The sequence below is a fragment of the Rhinopithecus bieti genome, unplaced genomic scaffold (genome assembly GCF_001698545.2).
Source record: "Rhinopithecus bieti isolate Rb0 unplaced genomic scaffold, ASM169854v2 scaffold_31787, whole genome shotgun sequence".
Taxonomy (NCBI): domain Eukaryota; kingdom Metazoa; phylum Chordata; class Mammalia; order Primates; family Cercopithecidae; genus Rhinopithecus; species Rhinopithecus bieti.
Window position 1 is genome coordinate 336924 of NW_016814655.1, and position 23459 is coordinate 360382.

The 23459-nt window shown below is 42.4% G+C and overlaps 1 protein-coding gene across 3 annotated transcripts in view; it reads left to right on the forward strand.

Annotated features, from left to right (window-relative positions):
- Nucleotides 1-23459, forward strand: part of SORCS1 (sortilin related VPS10 domain containing receptor 1) — a 608036-nt gene that overhangs the window by 199023 nt on the left and 385554 nt on the right. For all 3 annotated transcript variants that reach the window (XM_017851824.1, XM_017851825.1, XM_017851826.1), the window contains exon 2: nucleotides 10564-10631. In XM_017851824.1, coding sequence (XP_017707313.1) covers nucleotides 10564-10631 — 68 coding nt within the window. The remainder of the gene's footprint in view (nucleotides 1-10563; nucleotides 10632-23459) is intronic.

The window sequence follows — 23459 nt, forward strand, 5'->3', positions numbered from 1 at the left end:
TTTTTTTTTTTTTTTTTTTTGCTTGTTACTAACAGGAAGGAACTTAGCTTTCAGCAAAGGGAGAAAACACGTGAGTCACGTTCCCTTGAGTGACAGCTGCAGTATTTCTCACATGGCCGCTCCTGGGACAGGAAGATTCCTGCAACTCAGGTGCAGATTTTATGTCTTAGCTACAAATGACCTCTGGCTCTGTGGGGAAACTGAGTCAGGAGGATATAGCAAATTTACCAAAAAGTTTTTTGCTCTTCAGGACGGCTCTCCATGTGCTACAATTTGCTGTGTCTAATGTTGATTCGGTTATCTGTATGTCCCTAACTCTGTCTGCATCACTGTTGGTTGGTCTGCCTTTTAATTTCCCCAGGAGGGATGCAGTGGCTGTTTCACTCACTCAATTTCAGTGCCATGCAGAGGATTTTACATAAACAAACATGACATTAAATTTTGTGTGGACTGCTACGAAATATAAAGGGCATTTAAGGATTAAATACTTTTCAGAGGCAAAAATACACTAACTGCTTTCTGGATGCTTTCTTGTACCCCAAATTAGTCCACTGTTCTTACTGTTTTTTCATTTCCTCAAGTATGTTTGTCTATACCAGATTACTTTTGTCTGATGACTTCAAATGTTCATGTGTGTGAGTATGTGTGGTGTGTGCGTGCACATGTATCTCCATCAACCTTTCAACTCTCCTCTGGAGCACCATGATCCAGCTTAGCCATTATTGATTTCTTTCCCCTTTGTTAACTCAAAAAGAGTGTAATTATGCATTCACTTAAATCTAAATGATGATACTGTAAAACCATCTGTGGAAATCTGCAGTTAGCTGCGTTGGCATTCTCTGTCAGGAACCCCTGATCTGGCAGCAGCCAAGTTCTCTAGTAATTTAAATGGAAGGATCAATTCCTAAAGAGGATTTTACCAGGGCTCAAAACTTTAAAAATGTAATAATTAAATTTTAAAATGACCCCAAAATGCCATTGACTTGAGGTCAGTAAAGAGTGAAAACTCAAGCATGTCTATGATCAGGAAAATATATTCCAGCAATGTCTAGAAGAAGGCAGAGTGAGAGAAGGATTTGTGACTAAGTACCGTGTCTGACAGGTAACAGGGCTTCAATAAATGTTTTTGAAATGAACAGAAAGTGAGGGCATTTCACTCATTCTGCCTTGCCTCTAGTCATCATCATACCCATGTTAGACAGGATACCAGAGAGGAAAGTTTAGCACAGTGATGAGGATTCCATATGTGATGTGAGTTAGACTTCAAATTACTAGCTCAGTAATTTAACTTACTTAGCTTCTCTCTGGCTCAATTTCATCATCAGAAAACAGTGAGATAATTGACATTTCTTAATTATGATATCTGACACACACAGTAGACATCAAATAAATGCTAGATGGTAGTTCAGGATTCAGGTGACTTACTGAAAATCATACAGTGGTACACCCTAGTATTTGCTACTCAGCGGCCGTTCCCCACTCTTTGTTGGCAGAACCCACCTCTGATCATAGTAAATGTCAAGTGGAAATACCAGTTCCTTGTTTTCTCCATCTTTATTGCAACCACAGGTGGGCATGTGGCAGAATCCTGGTTGGTGAGGGTAAAGGGTGTTTACTGGCAGGGCTTTTGGGAAAGAGTTTCTTCCCTAGGTAGAAAAAACAAAACAAAAACAACAAAAACCCATGTATACACCAGAGGCCCTTCTTTACTCTGCTGAATATAACCACATCTTCAGGTGATGAAAAGAAGTATTATGATCGTTTTGCAGACATGAGGGTAAATAGCACTGAGTGCTGACACTGTCAGAGAGGACACATGAACATTGCTTGGGTCCTTGATGACATTGTTGGGCTAAATTAGTCCTGGAACTGTGTGAACTCTGGACTTCCTGCTATATGATATAATGAACCACTTATTGCTTGAGTCACTATTAGCATTCTGGTTTTTGCTGCAAACAGCATTATAATATATCTGGTGGCTTAACTAAGACTCAAAATCTGGTCTTGGCATGGTAACTCACACCTGTGATCTTAGCATTTTGTGGGGCTGAGGCATGAGGATCACTTCAGGCCAGGAGTTATAGAGTCCAGCCTGGGCAACATAGCAAGACCCTATATCTGGCCAGGGACCATGGCTCACGCCTGTAATCCCAGCACTTTGGGAGGCTGAGGCGGGTGGATCACGACGTCAGGAGATCAAGACCATCCTGGCTAACACGGTAAAACCCCTCTCTACTGAAAATACAAAAAAATAGCCAGGTATGGTGGCAGGCGACTGTAGTCCCAGCTACTCGGGATGCTGAGTCAGAACGGCATGAACTTGGGAGGTGGAGCTTGCAGTGAGCTGAGATCGTGCCACTGCACTCTAGCCAGGGTGACACAGCAAGACTCCATCTCAAAAAAAAAAAAAAAATTAGCAAGGCATGGTGGTGGGCACCTATAGTCCCAGCTACTCAGGAGGCTGAGGCAGGACAATGGCGTGAACCCGGGAGGCAGAGGTTGCAGTGAGCCGAGATCACGCCACTGCACTCCAGCCTGGGCGACAGGGTGAGACTCCATCTCAATAAAATAAAATAAAATAAGATAAAATAGCCAGGCATAGTGGTGTATGCCTGTAGTGCCATCTACCCAGGAAACTGAGGCAGGAGGATCACTTGAGCTCAGGAGTTCAAGGCTGTAGTGAGCTATGACTGCATCACTGCACTGTAGCCTGGGTGACAGAGTAAGACCTTGCCTGTAAAAAAATAAATTAATTAAAAATCAAAATCTGGTCATCTTCTGGTTCCAAAGCCTTTTCTGTTTTGAGCAGAGCACACTACCAGCCTAATATTTAAGGTCCTCCACAATAATGCCAAAGCCTATCTCTGTATTCTGATATTGTGTGGGTCCTTACTCGTACTCTAACCTTTAGGTAAACCAGAAGACTTGACCTTTTCTTAATGCTTTCTGAGCTTTCTCCCTCAGTTCCTTTCCTTACAGTACCCTTTGTATACCTCTCATCTTCATCAGAATCACACTCATCTTCTGGGATTTGTCTTAAATGCATCCTTTTCTAAGAATTGTCTCCTGATTACACCTCTCTTACTTGCTCCTTGAAAGATAGAAATACTTGGCCGGGCGTGGTGGCTCACGCCTGTAATCCCAGCACTTTGGGAGGCTGAGGCGGGTGGATCACAAGGTCAGGAGATCGAGACCATCCTGGCTAACACGGTGAAACCCCGTCTCTACTAAAAATACAAAAAATTAGCCAGGCATCATGGCAGGTGACTGCAGTCCCAGCTAGTCGGAAGGCTGAGGCAGGAGAATGGTGTGAACCCAGGAGGCAGAGTTTGCGGTGAGCCAAGATAACACCACTGCACTCCAGCCTGGGCGACTCAAAACAAGAAAAACAAACAAACAAAAAAACAAAAGAAAAGAAACACTTTCCTCCTGCTTCACATCTTTTTTCCTCATATTTTGTAAGTATCTGTGTACGGGTCTGCCTCTCCACCACAAGACTGAGCTTTTAGAGACTCATATCAAATATCATTCCTTTCTTTGTATCCTCGCAACATGTATTTTAAAATTATTGCCTTTTAACAAAGCTTAATAAATGTTTATTAAATTAAATCTGCAGAATTTTGGAGCTGAAATTTCTTCTAAAGAAAGCTCTTATTTTCTGAGAATTATAGAGGTTCTTATTCTTGGATGTATGACCCCTCCCCCCAGGATTCAAGAGATGAGTAATATTATTGAAGTTATATTTATTGTTTTATGCCCATAAATTGTATCAGATAATATTCTTAAAGGATTCTTGGATCCCCATAAGAATGAGAACCTCTGTTTAAGTTGGAAAGTCAAATAAATGCTTACTGAGCCAAAGATACACAATCTGGAACATGCATATCTTAAGGAAAACTAGTGTGAGTTGGCTTCTTTTCCCTATAATTGGAGTGCAAAGAAAACAATCAAAAACAAATCTCTGGCCATTGAACACTCCCCTCTTATTTTATCCAACTCTTTGATTCTCGTGAAAGATTACTGCAGATCTCTTCAGCCTCCTTATTATTCTCTTCCCCCATATTTGCTTTCATCAGGATCTGTAAATACATCTAAACAAATGGTCTCTAGCAAGCTGCTGAAATAAGCAGAGAGGGGGCTATCTGAGCTTGGACCATGAAAAATCGCTAAGGCCTACTGGAAGGTGGTGGGGACAGGACAAAGGTAGCCAGCATCAGCACCACCCAACCTGCTGGCATCTTCAGTATGGTTGTTCTCTTGCTCACCTAAGCCAGACTATGGCCCACGCCAGGCAAGAGCAATTATGACCATTAGTATGGCTAAGCACTGTTGAGTCTTCCCATGTGTTACAAGAAGCACCTGCCCATGCCATCCCTGAATCACCAGTGGTTGAGAGAAATACAAAAGAAATAGTGTTGTTTTATAGACTAGGACCTAGTCGTCGTCTACATTATTCAGGATTTGGAAATAGAGACCATAAGGAATGAAAGAAATTTTAGGATCTTGTGCCCCAATCCTAAGCCCATACTTTTGTTTCTTTTGAGATTCGATACTGCTTCTACAGTTGGACATAGAGGAAAACAGGAATGCAAATTATTATTAATTGAAGAGTGAAGAGTTATGTCCCCTTTTCTTTTCTTCCTCTTCTCTTCTTTTATTTTCCTTTTCTTTTCTTTTCTTTTCTTTGTGTGTTTTTTTTTTTTTTGAGATGGTGTTTTGCTCGTTACCCAGGCTGGAGTGCAATTTCGTGATCTTGGCTTACCTCAACCTCCACCTCCTGGGTTCAAGCAATTCTCCTGCCTCAGTCTCACAAGTAGCTGGGATTACAGGCATGTGCCACCACACCCAGCTAATTTTGTATTTTTAGCGGAGATGGGATTTCTCCATGTTGGTCAGGCTTGTCTCCAACTCCCAACCTCAGGTGATCCTCACACCTCGGCCTCCCAAAGTGCTGGGATTATAGGCATGAGCCACTGAGCCCAGCCCTGATATGTCCCTATTTTCTAAGATGTCCTTGAGATGAGCAGTCGCCAGGCTAAGTATCCTTACAAATCCACTGACACCCTCCCCAACCTCCTGATGCAGAGCAGGTGAACCCCACAATTGGGGCTTAGCCTGGGAGGGTTCTTCACTCAGGAAAGAATTCAAGAGTGAGCTGATGGTAGAAGAAAGCAGGTTTATTAAGTGGCAATGTATAGCAGAGTGGCTACTCCTTCCAGAGCGGGAGTAACCCGTAGGCAGTGTGCCCAGAGTAGCAGCGTATGGGCTGTTTGCTAGCAATATTTATAACCACTTTTAATTACATGCAAATTAGGGGGTGGGCTATTCACAAATCTCTAGAAAAGGAATGGTAACTTCCAGGTGTTGCTATGGAATTTCTCAACTCTCATGGCACTGGTGGGAGTGTCTTACCCTGAGGAGCAGCGAGGGCAACTAGAGATGGCCTTTGGTGCCATCTGCTAGTTCTGCAGGTTTCTTCATTTCTCCCTGCCGAGACCAGAAAATAAGTTCCTCCAGTCTCCTGCCTCACTTCCATCCCACTTTCTGTGGGGTGAATTCTTTAGTAAATAAAAGGAGGAAGATACTACGTTTTTTGTTTTTAAGAAAAGAAATGGAAAATTCCTATGCTTCTATTTAGAAAAGCATAGAAAAATCTTGGTTCTCTACAATCTACTACTTAGTTAATGCACAAGTTTTCAAAAGTTGCTGTGTGTAGAACCAGATTACCAGGAAGGTGTTCTCAGGTTCCTTAAATGTTTGGGATTTCATTTCTAAATTATATGTTATGTTAATAATAAAAACCACGCTGTCATAGTCAAAGGTGTTACATGACTGATAATTGGCATGGTAGAGACTGCCTGTCTTATGCTTCTGGCAGGTTAATTCATTTCAATGCATACCTGTAAATAAGCTTGCCCTACCGTTTTGATACAACAGAATATTTTTCACTGACTTTTGGTAATTTACAGTAGAACAGTCTTATTAGTCATCCACATACCAGCATCTGTTTGTGAATGTTTTTGTTCTGTTACCCAGTGCAGAAAGGTTGGGGCCAGAAGGGAGGAATGAATTGACATTTTCCTCTCACAGAGTCCTTTGTGATGGTTTCTCAACTCCTTGTCCAGAGGGAGTGAGGGCTAGAGTTGATGGAATTATTCAGTAGGAGCTTTGTAAGGGCCTGAGCAAAGCATCACTAATCGTTTGGGAGCCCGGGTTATGAAAATGTGGCTCAGTGCTGTGGGAGAAGCCCTTGCTCACTCCCTTGGACCCTCTCCCATTCCTGCACAGAACCTGACCTGTTACTATTTCTGGCACCCTTCTACCCTCCAAGGAATGGGTGATTTGAGAACAGTAGCTTGGCGAGTGGGCACTGGCATCCTCTCTCTGAGTATGTACCAGCCGGGTGTGGTGGCTCACGCCTGTAATCCCAGCACTTTGGGAGGCCGAGGCAGGTGGATCACGAGGTCAGGAGATCGAGACCATTCTGGCCAACATGGTGAAACCTGTCTCTACTAAAAGTACAAAAATTAGCTGGCTGTGGTGGTGCGTGCCTGTAGTCCCAGCTACTCAGGAGGCTGAGGAAGTGGAATCGCTTGAACCCAGGAGGCAGAGCTTGCAGTGAGCCGAGATTGCGCCACTGCACTCCAGCCTGGCGACAGAGCGAGACTCCATCTCAGAAAAAAAGAAAAGAAAAAAAAAAAAAAAAACGTATGGACCAAGTGAAGTTCCTCCCAAAAGTTTTGTAAGCGATAAATGTGGCAAGAAGGAGTCACACAGTGAAAGATGAAGTGCAGATGTCATGTGATGACAGCAAGTCCTAGACTGGCGAGGGGCATACTTGAAACATGTTACTGTGGAAAGTCCTAGAAATAATTGGATGCTGAGGTCCTGCTACGGCACAGGTGGAGGTTATCAAGTCGCAGATAACTTGGGTTATAGCTATTTAAAGATAATATCCTAAGATTTAGAGAGGAACCTTAAAAAGCTAGTACCATATGGTGACCACTTGAATCGGGGATGTTTTAACACTATATAATGAAAACAAGATACAGAAATAAATGGGATGCTGATGGATATGCCAGTTTGTGTGGGGGTATATGTGTTCATATGCATTTTGAGATGTATATGTGTTCATCAAAATAGCCTTTTTGATTGAAGTTATAATTGAATGCTATACACTTGGAGTTTTGCTATACATGAAAATTGTGTGCTGAATGAATAAAAATAAATTATGTGTATATTATTTAAGCACGTACGACATTTCACTTAATTAAAAAGTTCCACTGAAAGCTGGATGCAGTGTCCTGCACCTTACTCCCAGCTACTAGGGAGGGTAAAGTGGGAGGATCCCTTGAGCCCACAAGTTGAGACCAGCCTGAGCAATAGAGCGGGACTCCCATCTCCAAACAAAAATGAAAGCAAACAAAACAGCTCCATTGTGTTCCATTTTGAGTTTGAAAAATACACAAAACAACAGAGAATAAGACCAGAGTAGGGAGGCAATTGCATTTTTTCACATTTTATCATTTAAATGTAGTGATTTTGGCTCTGGTTCCCTTAACAGAAACTGATTTGTTAAATAGTATTGGCATAACAGAAAAGCAAACAAACAAACAACAAAACATACCTAACATAAGGATGCATCATTGTTCAGGAATAAGATGGTAAATAATGCACAGAGGCAGTCAAGGGAAAAAAGAAAAAGAAATCTCAAATAATCGATTGAAAGCATAACTAAAGGTTAGCAGTTCTCCCTTCTTTCTTGCTCTCGTTATGAAAACAGAAAGATTAGATAGATTGATTCAAGCAGATATGCTTTCAAATGCCATAAAGGACTCCTCTTCTGGTGCTGTATTGATAAACTGCCTGAGTGTATCACTGGCATTACAGTTTTACTAGCTCTGCAAGAAGAGGCAGGGAGCGGTTTCTACCTCCCTGCCTGCCTGCCCTGGGATTGCTTAAACAATTTCTGTGTGTGCTTGTGCAAGTGGCTCCACACCATTACATGCTGGGTTAAAGGGTTCCTTCTCTGGGGCGCCTTTGAATTCCCTCATCACATGAATGGGAGACACAGCCTGTGACCAGCTGAACTTCATTATTTAGTTTACTGCGGTATTGTATCAGGAGAGCAGCTACCTAGAAATGCTTTATGCCCACACCCCTATTTTCTTGGTGGGGGATTTATAGGCTTATTCAGCAAAATGGTACTGAGGTGGAGTAGCAACATCATTCTGTGTCTTCAAACAAACAGCCACCCTGCTGCCACTGATCAGTGTTCCTGGGATGGCAGTGATTGAAATTTAGCACTGAGCGTGACTTAATTGGCACATGGATCTGTTAAGCATATGCCCCCACCACAGGCATGCCATCTGATGTGCCCATAGGGTGTCCCGCACCTCACACGTGCCCACGTTTTGCTAAAGAAGCAAGTTTTGAACAGGACCTGGAAGGAAGGAAGCTGTGCTGTAGTTTAGGAGAGGGGTGGTCTTAGATGACAGGTACTCAGGGATCTCTGCCTGTTTTTAAGTTACTGTAATTTTTTTTTTCCCCTTGAACTCAGAGCAAACCTAAGGTCAGGGAGTTCCAGTTTGCTTGCTGTGAAATTAAAAAAGTTAAGAATGTGTTCACTGATGCTTGTGCCTTCAGTAAATCAAACGCTGTGCTAGTAGAGTGGAACTTGGATTCAGCATTCCTCAGTAGCTTGCAGGCCCGGAATTTAAGGTTAGAATATTCTCTGCTCACTGTGGCTAGAACTGATCCCTTGGCCTTCAGAGAAGAATTCAAGAAATCAATGTCGACATGTTTCTGCTGAGTTGGAAACAGCTGGGCTGGGCCAAATGTTCTGGGTTATGAGTACCAGGAGGAAAATACGAACTTCGACAGAAAACTGAGCAAACCCATAATGTTTTTCCCTTACGTAAGAAGAGCGAGTAAAGGTGGAGAAATCAGTGGTTAGGAACACACACTGCTATGTGGAATCTTCTCAAGTGTCCTTGGGCTCATGTATTTCAAGTAACCAAGTGGACTGTGTTCGTTGCTGCAGACACCAAGAGAAGCTGTCTTCTGGAGCAGCTGTGATGGGAAGAGTTTCGGTGTGACTGAGAAGGGGTATATAGCTCTTCATCAACTTCCCTTTTCTTTCATGAGCGCTTCTGTCCTAACCGGATCACGGACTCGTAGACTGAATCTGTTTTCCTTTGTGTTCTCTTCTGGCATCAGACAAAATCCTGGGCTCCTAATAAACGTTTAATATATGTTTGTTGAAGTCTGAAAGAATGAAATGGTTTAGGTTCCTCTGGGTAAAGTTGAAAATAGTGCTGCTTTCGATTTCAGAGGAGGATTTGCTGCGAAGCGAATATGGCTTAAATTTAGCCTTCTGTAATTCTACGGCTTCTTTCCTGAGACCTGTTCCTAATTTTTGATTTTATCTGTTTCTTATGGAGGGTTCCATAAGAAACAGATTACACAGTAATTATCTGGACCCCATGAAATAGATTTGCTCCTGTTAAAATGCTGTTGTTTAGCTCTGCCAATGTGGCTTCTATTTTATGGCTTTCCTAGAAATTGGAAGTCAGAAGAAAGTTAAAACCAAGCTCACATAGGGCAAAGGGAAGGAACTAACATTTAAGAATCCCATGCTAGGCCAGGCGCAGTGGTTCATGCCTGTAATCCCAGCACTTTGGGAGGCCAAGGCTAGCGGATCACCTGAGGTCAGGTGTTTGAGACCAGCCAGACCAACATGGCGAAACCCGATCTCCAAAAATGCAAAAAATTAGCCAGGCATGGTGGCGGGTTCCTGTAATCCCAGCTACTTGGGAGGCTGAGGCAGGAAAATCACTTGAACCTGGGAGGCGGAGGTTGCAGTGGGCCGAGATTGCGCCATTGCACTCCAGCGCGGGCGATATGAGTGAAACTCCATCTCAAAAAAAAAAAAAAAAAAAAAAAAAAAAAAAAAAAAAACAAAACAAACAAACAAAAAAAAGACAAACCACCATGCTAATTGATATGTAATTTGTATTTATTTCCTAATTTAACTTCAAACAGCAATTCTTTTTGGGAGATAGCATTACTCTTCATCCCCCTTAATAAATGGGCATTCTGACATTCTTTCAAAGAATTCTTTGCTATCTCCCAAAAAGATGGTAGCTGGGCACATTGGGTAACCTCAGTGCGCCCAGCTACTAGGGCTGGAAACTAACCATTGACCTTCCTTTCTCCCAGGCATCTGCTCAGTGAGTACCTGCGTTGTGTTCATATTTGGCAGTTCTGCCAGCGTTCCCTAAAAGCATTAAACCCACTAGGGAAAGAAACGCCTGGAGGAGCAGTTAACCCTTGCTGCAGGGTGACAGGGAGAAAGGTGGGGAGAGGATAGGCCTAAGCAGTTCAGTGGAAAGGCAGAAAGGCACGCCAACCCTTTCCCAGTCAGTGCTGCAAATGCCATAACAATTCATTCAATTATGCTAAGCGCCTATTAAAGGAATCCTAAGCCCTCCCTTGGGCCATTTCAGTTCTAAGAGATTGTAATTGTTTGAGACTAACCATGATGTCTTCTTTTGCCTTCAGGTGATTCTCATTTTGACAAAGCTCTATGACTATAACCTGGGGAGCATCACCGAGAGCTCACTTTGGAGGTATGTAGATAAATGGAGCTAATAATTACCTTGTTATTTAAGCATGATGCCTGCTACTGCTGTCCCACCCACTTTTTCCTGGCAGGAAGGTTCCTGGTAATGTGTACTCCTTGCTTTCTCTCTTTAGTGATGTGCTGGGCTTTATCTCCAGGCAGACCAGAGCTTTACCTTCTTTATAGATCCCTTCTTTTAATCAGTCAGATTCTTTTGCTAACCTGTACAATGGATTGTGTTTATGCACCGTCTCACTGACCTGTAAGTGTATTGGATCAGAAGTGAGAGTGGAAGTCTCTTTGCAGAAGGACTCAGCACAGCCTCTTGGTCTGTAGAATGAGGCTCTCTACCAGGGAAACTTTATTATTATTATTATTATTATTTTGAGGAGTTTTGCTCTTGTTGCCCAGGCTGGAGTTCAATGGCACGATCTCGACTCAGCGCAATCTCTACCTCCCGGGTTCAAGCGATTCTCCTGCCTCGGCCTCCTGAGTAGTTGGGATTACAGGCATGCACCACCATACCTGGCTAATTTTTTGTATTTTTGGTAGAGACTGGGTTTCTCCATATTGGTCAGGCTGCTCTCGAACTTCCGACCTCAGGTTATCTGCCAGCCTCAGCCTTCCAAAGTGCTAGGATTACAGGCATGAGCCGCTGCGCCCAGCCCAGAGCAACATCTTTTACTAACTTCCCTTCCATGACGGTCCTGCAGCTCACCAGCAGCACAGTCATACATACCACACTCATGCACACCCTTATCCTTAGGATACACACTGTATTGCTTCACACATACAGAGTGTGGAAATGATACAGGATTTTTTCAGTGCCTCTTTGCCAGCCAGAGACCCCTGCAGCCGCCAGTGCCTCTGCTTGAGTTTTGCTTGTGCCCACAGGGCTTGCTCTGCCCACTTGGCCCATCAGGCTGCACTCAGCTCATACAACTGGTCTGTATCTCATGCCCGCCAAGGGCAAGCCAGACGCACCAGCTGCTGTGGTGGGGTGGGCACTCCAGGCATTGGCTCTGTGCAAGGCTGTGGCTGGACCAGGTGTACAGCAAGGGGCTTCTGCCTTGGGTGCTGGTGTCTGGTTGAGGGGAATGCGGTGGCGCCCTAAAAACTCAGAGACACCAGCAATCACAGAACTCCGAGGGGGGTGTTACAGCATGGCACACAGCCCTGGCTTGGGGAGCTGAGGTCTGGGTCCCCAGCAGGGTCACAGCTCTTCTCTCCTTCTCTCCAGCCACAGGGCAGCAAATGGGGTGGGGGTGGTTTTCAGGTCGTTCATGTTACAGCTTGTTCAGTCCCACTGCTCTGCTCTAGCTCATGGCTCCTAGGCTGGCCCGGCCCCACTGCTACTTCCTGTTGTGGGGGGCAGCTGCCTGGCACCAACAGAGGACAGGAAGGCTACAGTGTTACAACTCCTTTCTCACTCGCTGTTTGTTGGGTCCCGGGTTCTTGTCCTGCATCCAAGAAGAATGAGGTTATACGGACAACTGGAGAGTGATCCAGGCAGAGAAGAGTTTTATTGAGTGATGGAACAGCTCCCAGTGGAGAGGAGACCCAAAGCGTGTAGTCCCTACCAGAAGGCGGGTAGTCCCAACATGCGGCTGAGGCCAGGGTTTTTATAGGCTCCAAATGGAGGAGGTGCAAGGTGTACGTAGAAAGAAAAAAACATATTGGGTCTTGGAGGAGTTTCCCAACCATGATTTTGGACCCTTGGTAGCCCAACTGCCCAGTCATGCTGGTATTCAAGGAGCTCCTCCATGCTAAGGGATTTGTACCTATACATTTGAAAAATTATTGTGATAATGGTAGAAGGCAGACAAATTCCTAGGCAGATAGGGGCAAGCACCCAGTGAAACCCAACCTTCAAGCCACAAGACAGCCTGAAGCCTGAAAACCAAGCTGCCACTTCTGGGTATAGTTCCTAGTTACAGGGATGTAGCTGAAAGTGTGGGAAATTTGGTAGCGGCCTTAATAAAATGTGTAATTTTTTAGTGCATTAAGGAACCAGCATCTACTATATTGCTTCAGTTCTGTAACCCTTCATCAGAATCTCTGTGACTCTGATCAACTTTGTATTTCCCTGATAGATTTCTCTAATAGATCTCCATGTATCAGAGCAAAAGCCAGCATTTTTTTCTGCAGTGTATCTGCCATATAAAACATAGTCTGCATATTAGAAATTTAATAGATAATGCAGTTTTGTCTCACTGGGACAGAGGCTTTCAGCAGTCATAACTCTCCACCTGCATGGTGGAAAGAGCATGCTTGCGGGGCCTGAGGAGCAGGTCGCCCTAGACTGTCGAAGCTCAGGTTCAGTATGCTTTTCTCTCCATGATGGGGCATTGTTACTGATGGCCCAGTCTAGGAAGAATGTCCTTTTCAAACTTAGTGGAAAGGGTTAATTTAAAAAATGGCATCACATTCCGTTAGCGTCAGGCTTCCCTTCTGAAGGAGCCGTCTACTTGGGTGAAGTCTGGGAAAGTGTGGCAAGAATGACCTGCTGGCTTCTGAATCTTAAGATGAATTTCACTGAAGGATGTATACTGTCATGTACTGCATAATGACATTTTAGTCAATGACGCCGTATACAATAGTGGTCCCATAAAATCATACTGTATTTTTCCTGTACCTCTTTTGTTTAGATATGTTTAGATACACAAATACCATGATGTTACAATTGCCCACAGTGTTCAATACAGTAACATGCTGTATGAATTTGTAGTCTTGGAACAAAAGGGTATACCTTACAGCCTAGATAGGTAGTACGCTACACCCTCTAGGTTTGTGTAAGTATACTGTATGATGTTCACCCGATGAGAAACTCACCTAAGGTCATGTTTCTCAGAATGTATCCACCTCATTAAGTGATACATGACTGTAGATACACATATAGTCAGCCTTCTGTCTCTCTGAGTTTTAGATCTGTTAATTCAACCCATCTTGGATCAAAACTGTTGGGGGAAAAAATTAAAAAACAACACTATCACTAATACAAGTAAAAAATACAGGATAACAACTATTTACATAATATTTATATTGTATTTGGTGTTACAAGTAATCTGAGAATGATTTTAAATATACTAGGGAGAAGGTCAGTAAATCATATGCAAATACTACACCATCTTCTATCAGGAATTTGAGCATCTGTGGATTTTAGTATTCATGGGGGGTTCTGGAAACAATCTCCTCCAGATACTGCGAGATGACCATGTGTATACGCCCACACACTATACCCATAGATACATAATATATTTTAAAAATATACCCCTAATAGTCATTTGCCATATGTCATATACTGGTGTGACTACTGCAGGTATGTGATATATTAAAAGCTGGTAATTTTATTGATTTTAAATTATTATTATTATTATTTGGGAAAGAATCTCACCCTGTCACCCAGGCTGGAGTGCAGTGGCGTGATCACAGCTTACTGCAGCCTCAAACACCCAGATAAAAGTGATCTTCCCACCTCCACCTCCCAAGTAGCTGGGACTACAAGTATTTGCCACTACCCTAGGCTAATTTTTTAAAATTATTTTTATAGAGACAGGGTCCCATTTTGTTACTCAAACTGGTCTTGAGCTCCCGGGTTCAAGTAACTCTCCCACCTCAGCCTCCCAAACTTTCAGGATTACAGGCATGAGCCATCACGCCTGGTCATTTTAGTACTTTAATAGGAATGGCAGGTACCTTACTGAAAATATAATTTAGAAAAGAGAGAATAAGGTGGAAAATATGTATAATACTTCATATTATAATATAATATATAATATATATAAAACCTCGGTAGGACTTTTGAACAGCTCACGGTGCCCATACTCAGAGTTTAGGGAACCTCCGTAGGTATGTTAATACGGAGGAGGAGTGGGACAGGCCTGGGTGGGTAGACGACAGGGGTCAGGAAAAGAAAGCCTTATGGTTCTGAGTTGTCTAGCACATACTTTCTTGAAGGAAACTAGATGGCCTAGCATAAGCTGACTTTCTCCTGCACCAGTTCATACTGTTACCAAAACACCAAGGATCCAGTCTCAGCCCTGCTGCTCACTGCACAGAAAGCCAATCACCGAGACAACAATTATTGCCAAGGAAGAAGGCTTTAATCAGGTGCTAGAGCTGAGGAGATGGGTGATCAGTCTCAAATCCATCTCCCTGACTCACTAAACTTAGGGGTTTAATATAGCGGGATAGAAATGTTAACAGTGTGTTGGAAAACAGGAAGTAGGGAAGGGTAAGGAAACGAAATGAGGGCCTGGCATCTCATGGTCTGAATGCAATGAGCTGGTGAGTTTTAGTTCTTTGATACTTTTTGAGAGGCTTCCAGGGCCTTTCCTGAGGAAGGAACTCAGATGAAACAAATGTTAAGTTTCAAGCTTTAAGACAGGAAGGGCCAATTCCTATTTTTATCCAAAAGAAATGTGTATGGGACTATTGGGGCAGTTTCAGTACTTTATGTTCAGAAAACCTGCCTATGCCAAAAATTGGGGACTATGACCTCAGGCAAGTCTTAGACATCTGCAAGGTACCCATGGCCCTGAGTACAGGAGTTAGCATATAAGCTAGTACTCAGTAACTCTGTTTTTAAACAGAGCAGTGAACACAACAAACTGAATGGTCATCCAAATATTATTTTATTATATTGTATTTTATTTCTTTTATTCAACAGTGTTGTATTGATTAACTCCTTTATGCCTTGGAATGATCTGGTCCAGCAAGGGGAAGGTGTGTGTGTGTGCCTAGATCAACAGCAGATAGGCTGTGTCTTCCAGGTGTTCCTTTTTAGAGGGGGACAAAGATTTGTGGACAGTCAAGGTGAGAGGAAAATACACTTGCATGTATCCCTCCTTATGTAATTGTATAGAATAAGTTATTGAAGCAGCCGCCCAGAAATGCCAGATCCCACAATAAGGTAGATGTAATGTAAATAGACAGACTCTCATACAACCGTAAGTGTTGTAATAAGAATATGAGATAAGTGTTACTTCTTTACTTTGCTCATGTGGATATTTTCTCTTCTTAACTCATCTTTGAGTCCTTGAACCCAGCACCTTGCTGGTTTAGTGATAATGATGATAATGGTAATAATGACAATACTGAAAACTTTTATTGGGTATTCACTATGTGTCAGGCATGATGCTGAGTGTTAGACATGTGTTATTACATCCTCTTAATTTATTTTTATGGTGTGCCCAAGGTCACACAACTAGCAAATAGTAGCCTACAGACTTACAGACATGTTACTGAACTCCATCCATTCATTGCTTATCTGTCTTCCAGAGCTCTGCCTTCTGGTGGAAGGCAGATTTGTATACCCAAACAAATCAACAGAATATTTTATAGAAATATATGTGTATATTATTATATAATATCTATATATGTATTGTGTATACACACACACACACATAGACACACACACATACAAACGCTATATACAGAGCTAATAGGGTTTTCCATGTGCTGTAACATTCTGAGCAGCAGTTGCCTTACTCCTGAAAATACCTGAAAATACTGGGCAACAGAGAAATGGCTTCTTGTCCAACAAATAGATGCATGCAGTTTTCAATTGAGCCCTTACTCTTTACAAGTTTTAGCAGCTAAAGAGTCAGAAAGGGGCAACTGGCAAATGCCCTTGAGGTGGTAGGGTAGACAAGAGGCCAAGAGGCTGTTGACCTTACAGAGTGATGTCCTAGGGCTGTAAGCCTTGCTGGATATTAACAAACCAGGAAAGATAGAGCGAGACATCACTGTACCAAATGAATGAGTTTTTGCTCCCATTTGGTCTTGTCATTGATTACACCTTAATCTTGGAGCAAGTTGGTGATTTTTGTTTCGTTTTGTGTTGTTCTTCACTCGGGGAGTCAAACCGAGAGGAAGAGGAGATGATTTGATGCAGAACAATTAACTGCACCTTAAAATTGTCTTCACTTTATAGTGGATTAAGCTTTGCGAATTGGAGAGCGTGGTGGTTTTACCATATTGATGCAAGATAAGCTTAAAGGTTGAGAAAAATAAAATGTCAAAATCTTGAATATAGTACTTCTGAGAAGAAATATATTCATCTTTTTTTCCCCCTGTTACACTAGGGCAATCAGCAGTCTGTTGAGAGAGGCTTAGCTGGTGAGAAAGCCCTAGGCAATTCTGGAAGGAGCTGAAAGTCTACTCTCTTAAAGCTGAAAGTCTACTCACACAGCCTGCAGTGCCTGTCTGTCTTAGAGTTTGCCTGACATGGCTGACATCTCAAATGCAGTGTCCTATTCTCAGATCCACATGGGACACAAGCAGGCTTCTAACTAGGTCTCCAAAAGTATGCGTTTCTCAAACAGCAAAACCTGCTTTTGGAGGGGCACAAAGCAAGTGCAGTTTAAGGACAGAGAATGTGTTAGGCTTTTGACGTGATTCTGTATTGGTAGCCAACCCTGTCCCATTTTCTCAGGAGACACATTTTCTTGGGCATTACGCATCGTGATTATCAAGAGAAGTTCCCCAGTAGTGTTTGTGAATAATAGCCTTGAGGCAGAGACTGTGTGGGGATGAGGGCAGCCTGTGCTCTCTGAAGAACTCCTTGGGTTCATGCTGAAGGGAACTCATCTGTGTGCTGTGAGCCCTCTGCCGGCCCTGTGGGTAAGTCCCAACACCTCCCTTCTCCTCCCACACCACATCAGGAGAAGAAGAGTGGGTGGCTTGGGTCAGATTGTTAGTCCCTGCTTTGAAGGATGTTTTGCTACCAAATCCATGTTTCACTCCGCTACAATCACAAGGCTATATGCACATCCTAAAATATGAATAATAATAATAATAAAACCACAGTGTGGTAACTTCCAGGCAAGAGAAGTCTTCATGCCACACAGATTTAATGATGCTATTCACACTTGTGCGTACAAATGTTTAGTACCTCTCCAAGGTCCGAGGGAGCTAGTCAAGCTCCCAGGCAGGATCCGGAAGTGTTCTGGATTGTGGCTCTTTGGATTCTAAATTCTTTTGTGTTTTGTAACTCCCATTCCATATTTGTGTCACTTGGAGTTGCTTGTGGTTCCTGAACTTATACAATTAATTTTTTTTTTTTTTTTTTTTTTTTTTTGGGGAAGAGGTTTTTTTTTTCCCCCAGGGGGGGGGGAGGGGGGGGATCTCAGCTCACTGCAAGCTCTGCCTCCCGGGTTCACGCCATTCTCCTACTTCAGCCTCCCGAGTAGCTGGGACTACAGGCGCCCGCCACCACGCCTGGCTAATATATTTTTTGTATTTTAGTAGAGATGGGGTTTCACCATGTCAGTCAGGATGTCTCAATCTCCTGACCTTATGCCTGTCTCAGCTTCCCAAAGTGTTGGGATTACAGGCATAAGCCACTGTGCTCGGCCTACAGTTAATTTTTTTTTTTTTAAAGAAACGGTCTTGCTCTGGCACTCAGGCAATGGAACAATCATAGCTCACTGCAGCCACAAGCAATCCTCCAGCCTCAGCCTCCCAAGTAGCTGGTACTACAGGTACACACCACTGCGCCAGATTAATTTTTAAATTTTTTTGTAGAGACGAGGCCTCAATTTGTTGCCCAGATTGGTCTTGGACCCCTGGCTTTAAGCAATCCCCTTAACTCAGCCTCCTAAATCACTGGGATTACAGGTGTGAGTCACTGCACCCTGCCGACATTTATTTTAGTAAACCTTGTTATTTTTTAAAAAATCATAAATGTATGCTCATTACAATGAGCCAGAAAAAAATACAGATATATTTATTTTTTAAAAACTGTGAATAGTTTCTTACATACCACCTAGGTCGAGTTTTCCTGCTATCTGTGATGTTGAGTTATTGTTTTTTTCTCTTCATATTTTTATGACTCAACTAAAAAGTGCCAAAAGATATATACATACTGTAGGTCTACTTTTTCATTTGTTTAAGAAAACAGAAGTATACTATTCACTCGACTATGACAACCTGATTTATTTCCCTTAACAATGACTCTTGGGTGTTTGTGCAGATGAGTGCATTGAAAAAATTGGTCCAGGCTTATAAGCATCCCAGAGTATGCATATTGTACAGTATATTGAATTAAACAACTGCATGCTTAATTAACTTATGTATTGCTTCTTACATGCCAAGAAGTGTTTTCAGTGCTTTCATCCTTTTAACAACCCCCAAAATAGGCACTGTTTGTAGCTCTAGTTTCTTTTTCTTTTTTTTTTTGAGATGGAGTTTCACTCTTGTGAAGAGTGATGGCATGTTCTCGACTCACTGCAACCTCTGCCTCTCTCTGGTTCAAGCAATTCTCCTGCCTCAGCCTCCTGAGTAGCTGGGATTGCAGGTGCCTGCCACCATGCCCAGCTAATCTTTTTGCATTTTTAGTAGATACAGGGTTTTACCCCGTTGGCCAGGCTAGTCTCCAACTCCTGACCTCAGGTGATCCGCCCGCCTTGGCCTCCCAAAGTGCTGGGATTACACGCATGAGCCACAGCGCCCAGCCTGTAGCTTTAGTTTCTAGATAAGAGAAGTAAGACTTAGAAAGATTTAGTAGCATGCTCAATGGTCTGACAGCCAGCTAGTCAGATAGAGCTGACTCCTGAGTATTCTCTGAATGCCTGTGCTACACTACTTCTCCATTACCTTTCTGATGGATCTTTAGTTCATTTCCTCGAGAGTTCTTATTACACACAGTGCTCTGATAGACATATCTGTAAACATATCCTTTTACTTTGGTAATTTTAGCTTTATAAAGTACAATAGAATTCATAAGATGATATTGTTGTATCAAAAATGAATGCATTTATATTGTAAATGATACTCGAGATTACATTCCAAGAAGACTGCAACAAATCATACACATGTAAGCAATAATAGTTTGCGGATTTCCCTGGGCTTTCATCAGGACTGGAATTTTCAATACATAACTTTTAAATCAGTCTTCTGGATGAAAATGATGTCTTGATCTCCATGTATTTTAATGGGTATTTTCCTGACCACAAGTGATAGTGAGGATCATTTCATATGTGTATTGGTCTGTGGCACTGTGGACCTCTCTTTTTCCCTCACTCCTCCAGCAAAAATAATTGCTTCTTCCTCATTAATCTTGTAGTGAATTATGTATCTTTGATTTACAATGGTTATCAGATGTATATTTATTTTTTTCCACAAACATCTCTTAGACCTACCTGTATGCCATGCCAAGCAGTGTACCAGGTGGTCAGTGGGAATAAGCATATAAATAAATAATTGTTCCTGTGCTACAGAAACCCCAAATTTAGTGAAGAGCAGACTTTCAGTGGATAGTTACAGAAATGTGCTAAATGCAGGGTAAAATGTATGCATAAGTCATTGTGATGTTTGTCTGTTTCCGTACTGTGTTAGTCTGTTCCCATGCTGCTAATAAAGACATACCCGATACTGGGTAATTTATAAAGGAAAGAGGTTTAATTGACTCACAGTTCCACAGTGCTGGGGAGGCCCCACAGTCATAGTGTAAAATGATGGAAGAGCAAAGCCACGTCTTACATGGCAACAGGCAAGAGAGTTTGTGCAGGGGAACTCCCATTTACAAAACCATCAGATCTCGTGAGACTTACACACTAACACGAAAACAGTATAGAGGAAGACCGCCCCCATGACTCAGTTACCTCCCACCAAGTCCTTCCCTTGATATGTGGGAATTATGGGAGCTAAAATTCAAGATGAGATTTGGGTAGAGACACAGCCAAACCATATCTTATACTAACCTGGAATTCCAGAGATTATGACCATGTCTTATTTTCATTTGGTTCACACCCAAAATAGAACTGGTCTTACTAAGCATCATTAAATGCTTTTTGCTTTGAAGCAGTATGTTACGAAATGATTTAGTGTCACTGAAAGCCAGGCCTACATAATATACTTGTTTCTATCCTAAATTTTTAACCTACTGTCTTATGTGTAGGCGATACAGTTCTGAATAATGTGCTACATGACCTCGTGAAATTCCATGACATTGCAGTCAGAGAAGAAGAGCATAACCAGTGCCAAGTGGGAAAAGCCCAGCGATTCAAGTCAGGAATCTGTTATTTCCATAGAACTCTAGGCATTCCTGTTCAGTCCCCTTGATTTTAACAAAATGTTAGAACTCACCACATGAAAGCTGGTTCTACAAGGATCTACATGTATTCATCCAAAAGATGCTGTAGACCTTCCTGAGATCTGTGAGACTGTCTGTGAGAGTCTGGTCTCAGCTTGCACCCCTGCTCTCCTTGTTTGCCTCAGTGATTGACACCCTGCTGAGTTCCCCACTTCTCCTTTTAGCAAATAATAGATGAAATACACAGTAAAGCAACACTGTCCTGAGGTCCTAATAACTTTGCCAATATAAGCTGATAAAGCAAAGGCAAAAAATTTTATAGAGAAAACAAAGCAACTGACATTCTGCTATCAAACCTGGTTATATATTCCTGGAAGTATTTAGAATATTAATTCCCATTTTAGTACATTGATATGAACATCACATGGTAAAATTCTACATCTGTGAAGTCCCTTGCGATACAGATCACCACCATCCAGTTACCTTCCACATCCTCACAGTTCCTCAGAAGGCTTTCCTGTTATGTTCACTCTTTTGGATTATCCTTCTATGTTAAAATTTAAACTTATTAATAAGCAATCAAACAATGGAAATTAAGTGCTATTTGAGTATAGTGTCCTGTATTGGGCACAAAGAAAGTCAGAAGATCCTCAGAACACAATTTCATACCTTCTAGGAAGACAAAGTCTCTTTATTCCTTCAGCATGACTAGATCCTCCATAATTTTCAGGTCATAGTCCAAATACCAACTTCTTTTTAAGAAGCCATTCGTATCTATATTGTTAAAGGTAGACTTGGCTGGACATGGTGGCTCACTCCTGTAATCCCAGCATTTTGGGAGGCCGAGGCGGGTGGATCACTTGAGGCCAGGAGTTCGAGACCAGCCTGGCCAACATGGTGAATCTTTGTCTCTACTAAAGATTAGCTGAGTGTGGTGGCTGGAGCCTATAATCCCAGCCACTCAGGAGGTTGAGGCAGGAGAATTGCTTGAACCCTGGAGGCAGAGATTGCAGTGAGCCAAGATCACATCACTGTACGTCAGCCTGAGTGACTCAGTGAGACTCCATCTCCAAAAAAAAAGGCTCTTGCTTCTTTCTACCATAGCTCTTTGTATTTTTCATTCACTGTATGTGTCATGATCTAGAATGATTTTATTTATTACTTGTCTATTGCCTGATGCCACCATTAAAATATAAACTCCCTGAGGGCAGAGACCTTGTCTGTCTTATTTTCGGTGTCCAGGAAATTGCCTAGCACAAAGGTATTCAAGTGAGATTTGGCAAATTAATTGAGTGTGTAAATACCTACATACATGGACCCATGCTAACTGGTGTAAATCCAGATATAAATAAGATCAGATTGTTGTCCTTAAGTAATTTGCAGTCTGTTAGGGAGACAGATAGATAAATGAGAGATTATATTAGTATGTATGTCAAGTGCCATAGTAGAAGTACCATAGGTTCTCTGGATGGGGAAGGAAGAGCTTCCTGGAGGAGGAGACCTGAACTGAATCTCAAAGAAGGAGTAGAAATTAGACTAGTAAGGGAGGCTGATTATTTAGTGAGTACCTCCCAAATTTCAGGCACCTCTAGGTGCTGGCAGCATGGCATATTGAGGAAATTGCACCAAATCACAATACAGTCTGTGTGTGCAATGGGTCAGTTCTTTGCTAAGTATTCTGACATTTATCCCAGAGGAAGTAATGCATCTTTGAAAGGTCTGGGGCAAGTAAAACGGTTGATGAGATATGAATTTCCCCAAAAAAATTACCTTGGTGTCATGTTGTGGATTCACCTGGCAAAGAACAAAATTGGTGACCATGAACAAAGTAGTCAATGAAGTGAGAAGTAAGAGATGAGAAGGGGCCAACCTTTTCAGAGAGTGGAAAAATGGAGTTCAATATATAGAGGGTAGGGGTGATTTCAATAGATTTTGTAAGGGAAAGATGAACAGGACCAGTTGTTCGGTGAGTAAGAAGGTGAAAGAGAGAGACATATCTGCAATGACTTTCTCACTTTTGTCTTGGACATTCCAGAGGATGGTGAGATTATTTTCTAGGAGAAGATGGAGGAAGACAGTTTTAGAATGGGAGATGGGGATGAGGTGAAAAGAATATTAATTAATTACTTACTTTTATTTTTTATTTTTTTATTTTTTTTGAGATGGAGTCTCGCTCTGTTGCCCAGGCTGAAGTCCAGTGGCACGATCTTGGCTCACTGCAAGCTCTACCTCCTGGGTTCACACCATTCTCCTGCCTCAGCTCCTCAAGTAGCTGGGACTATAGGCACCTGGTACCACGCCCGGCTAACTTTTTTGTGTGTTTCTAGTACAGATGGGGTTTCACTGTGTTAGCCAGGATCCATGGCCATGACCTCATGATCCGCCCACCTCGGCCCCCCAAAGTGCTGGGATTACAGCATGAGACACCGTGCCTGGCTTATTATTTTTTAATAGATTGAGGTTGAGGTAGAGGTAGACAACTCAAATGGAAATTTTCAGGTAACTAAAGTGTACATGGCCTTGGAGTCCAGGCAGAAGGACTGATGCGAAGACATATTTGGAAGGCATGAACTTGAGCAGTAGAAGCTGTGTTCACAGGAGCCTAGGGAGAGTGTGCAGAAGAAAATGAGAGAAAAACTGAGAAGATCCCCAGTTCCTAGACAAACAGAAGTCTGAGGAGGAGTTGGAGGAGTTGCTGCTTGAAAGTTGGAAGAAAAATTAGGCAGAGGAGCAAGTGAGAAGAACATTAAACATCAGAAAAATATGTGTGAAATAGCCACCAAATTTGTCAATGCGGAA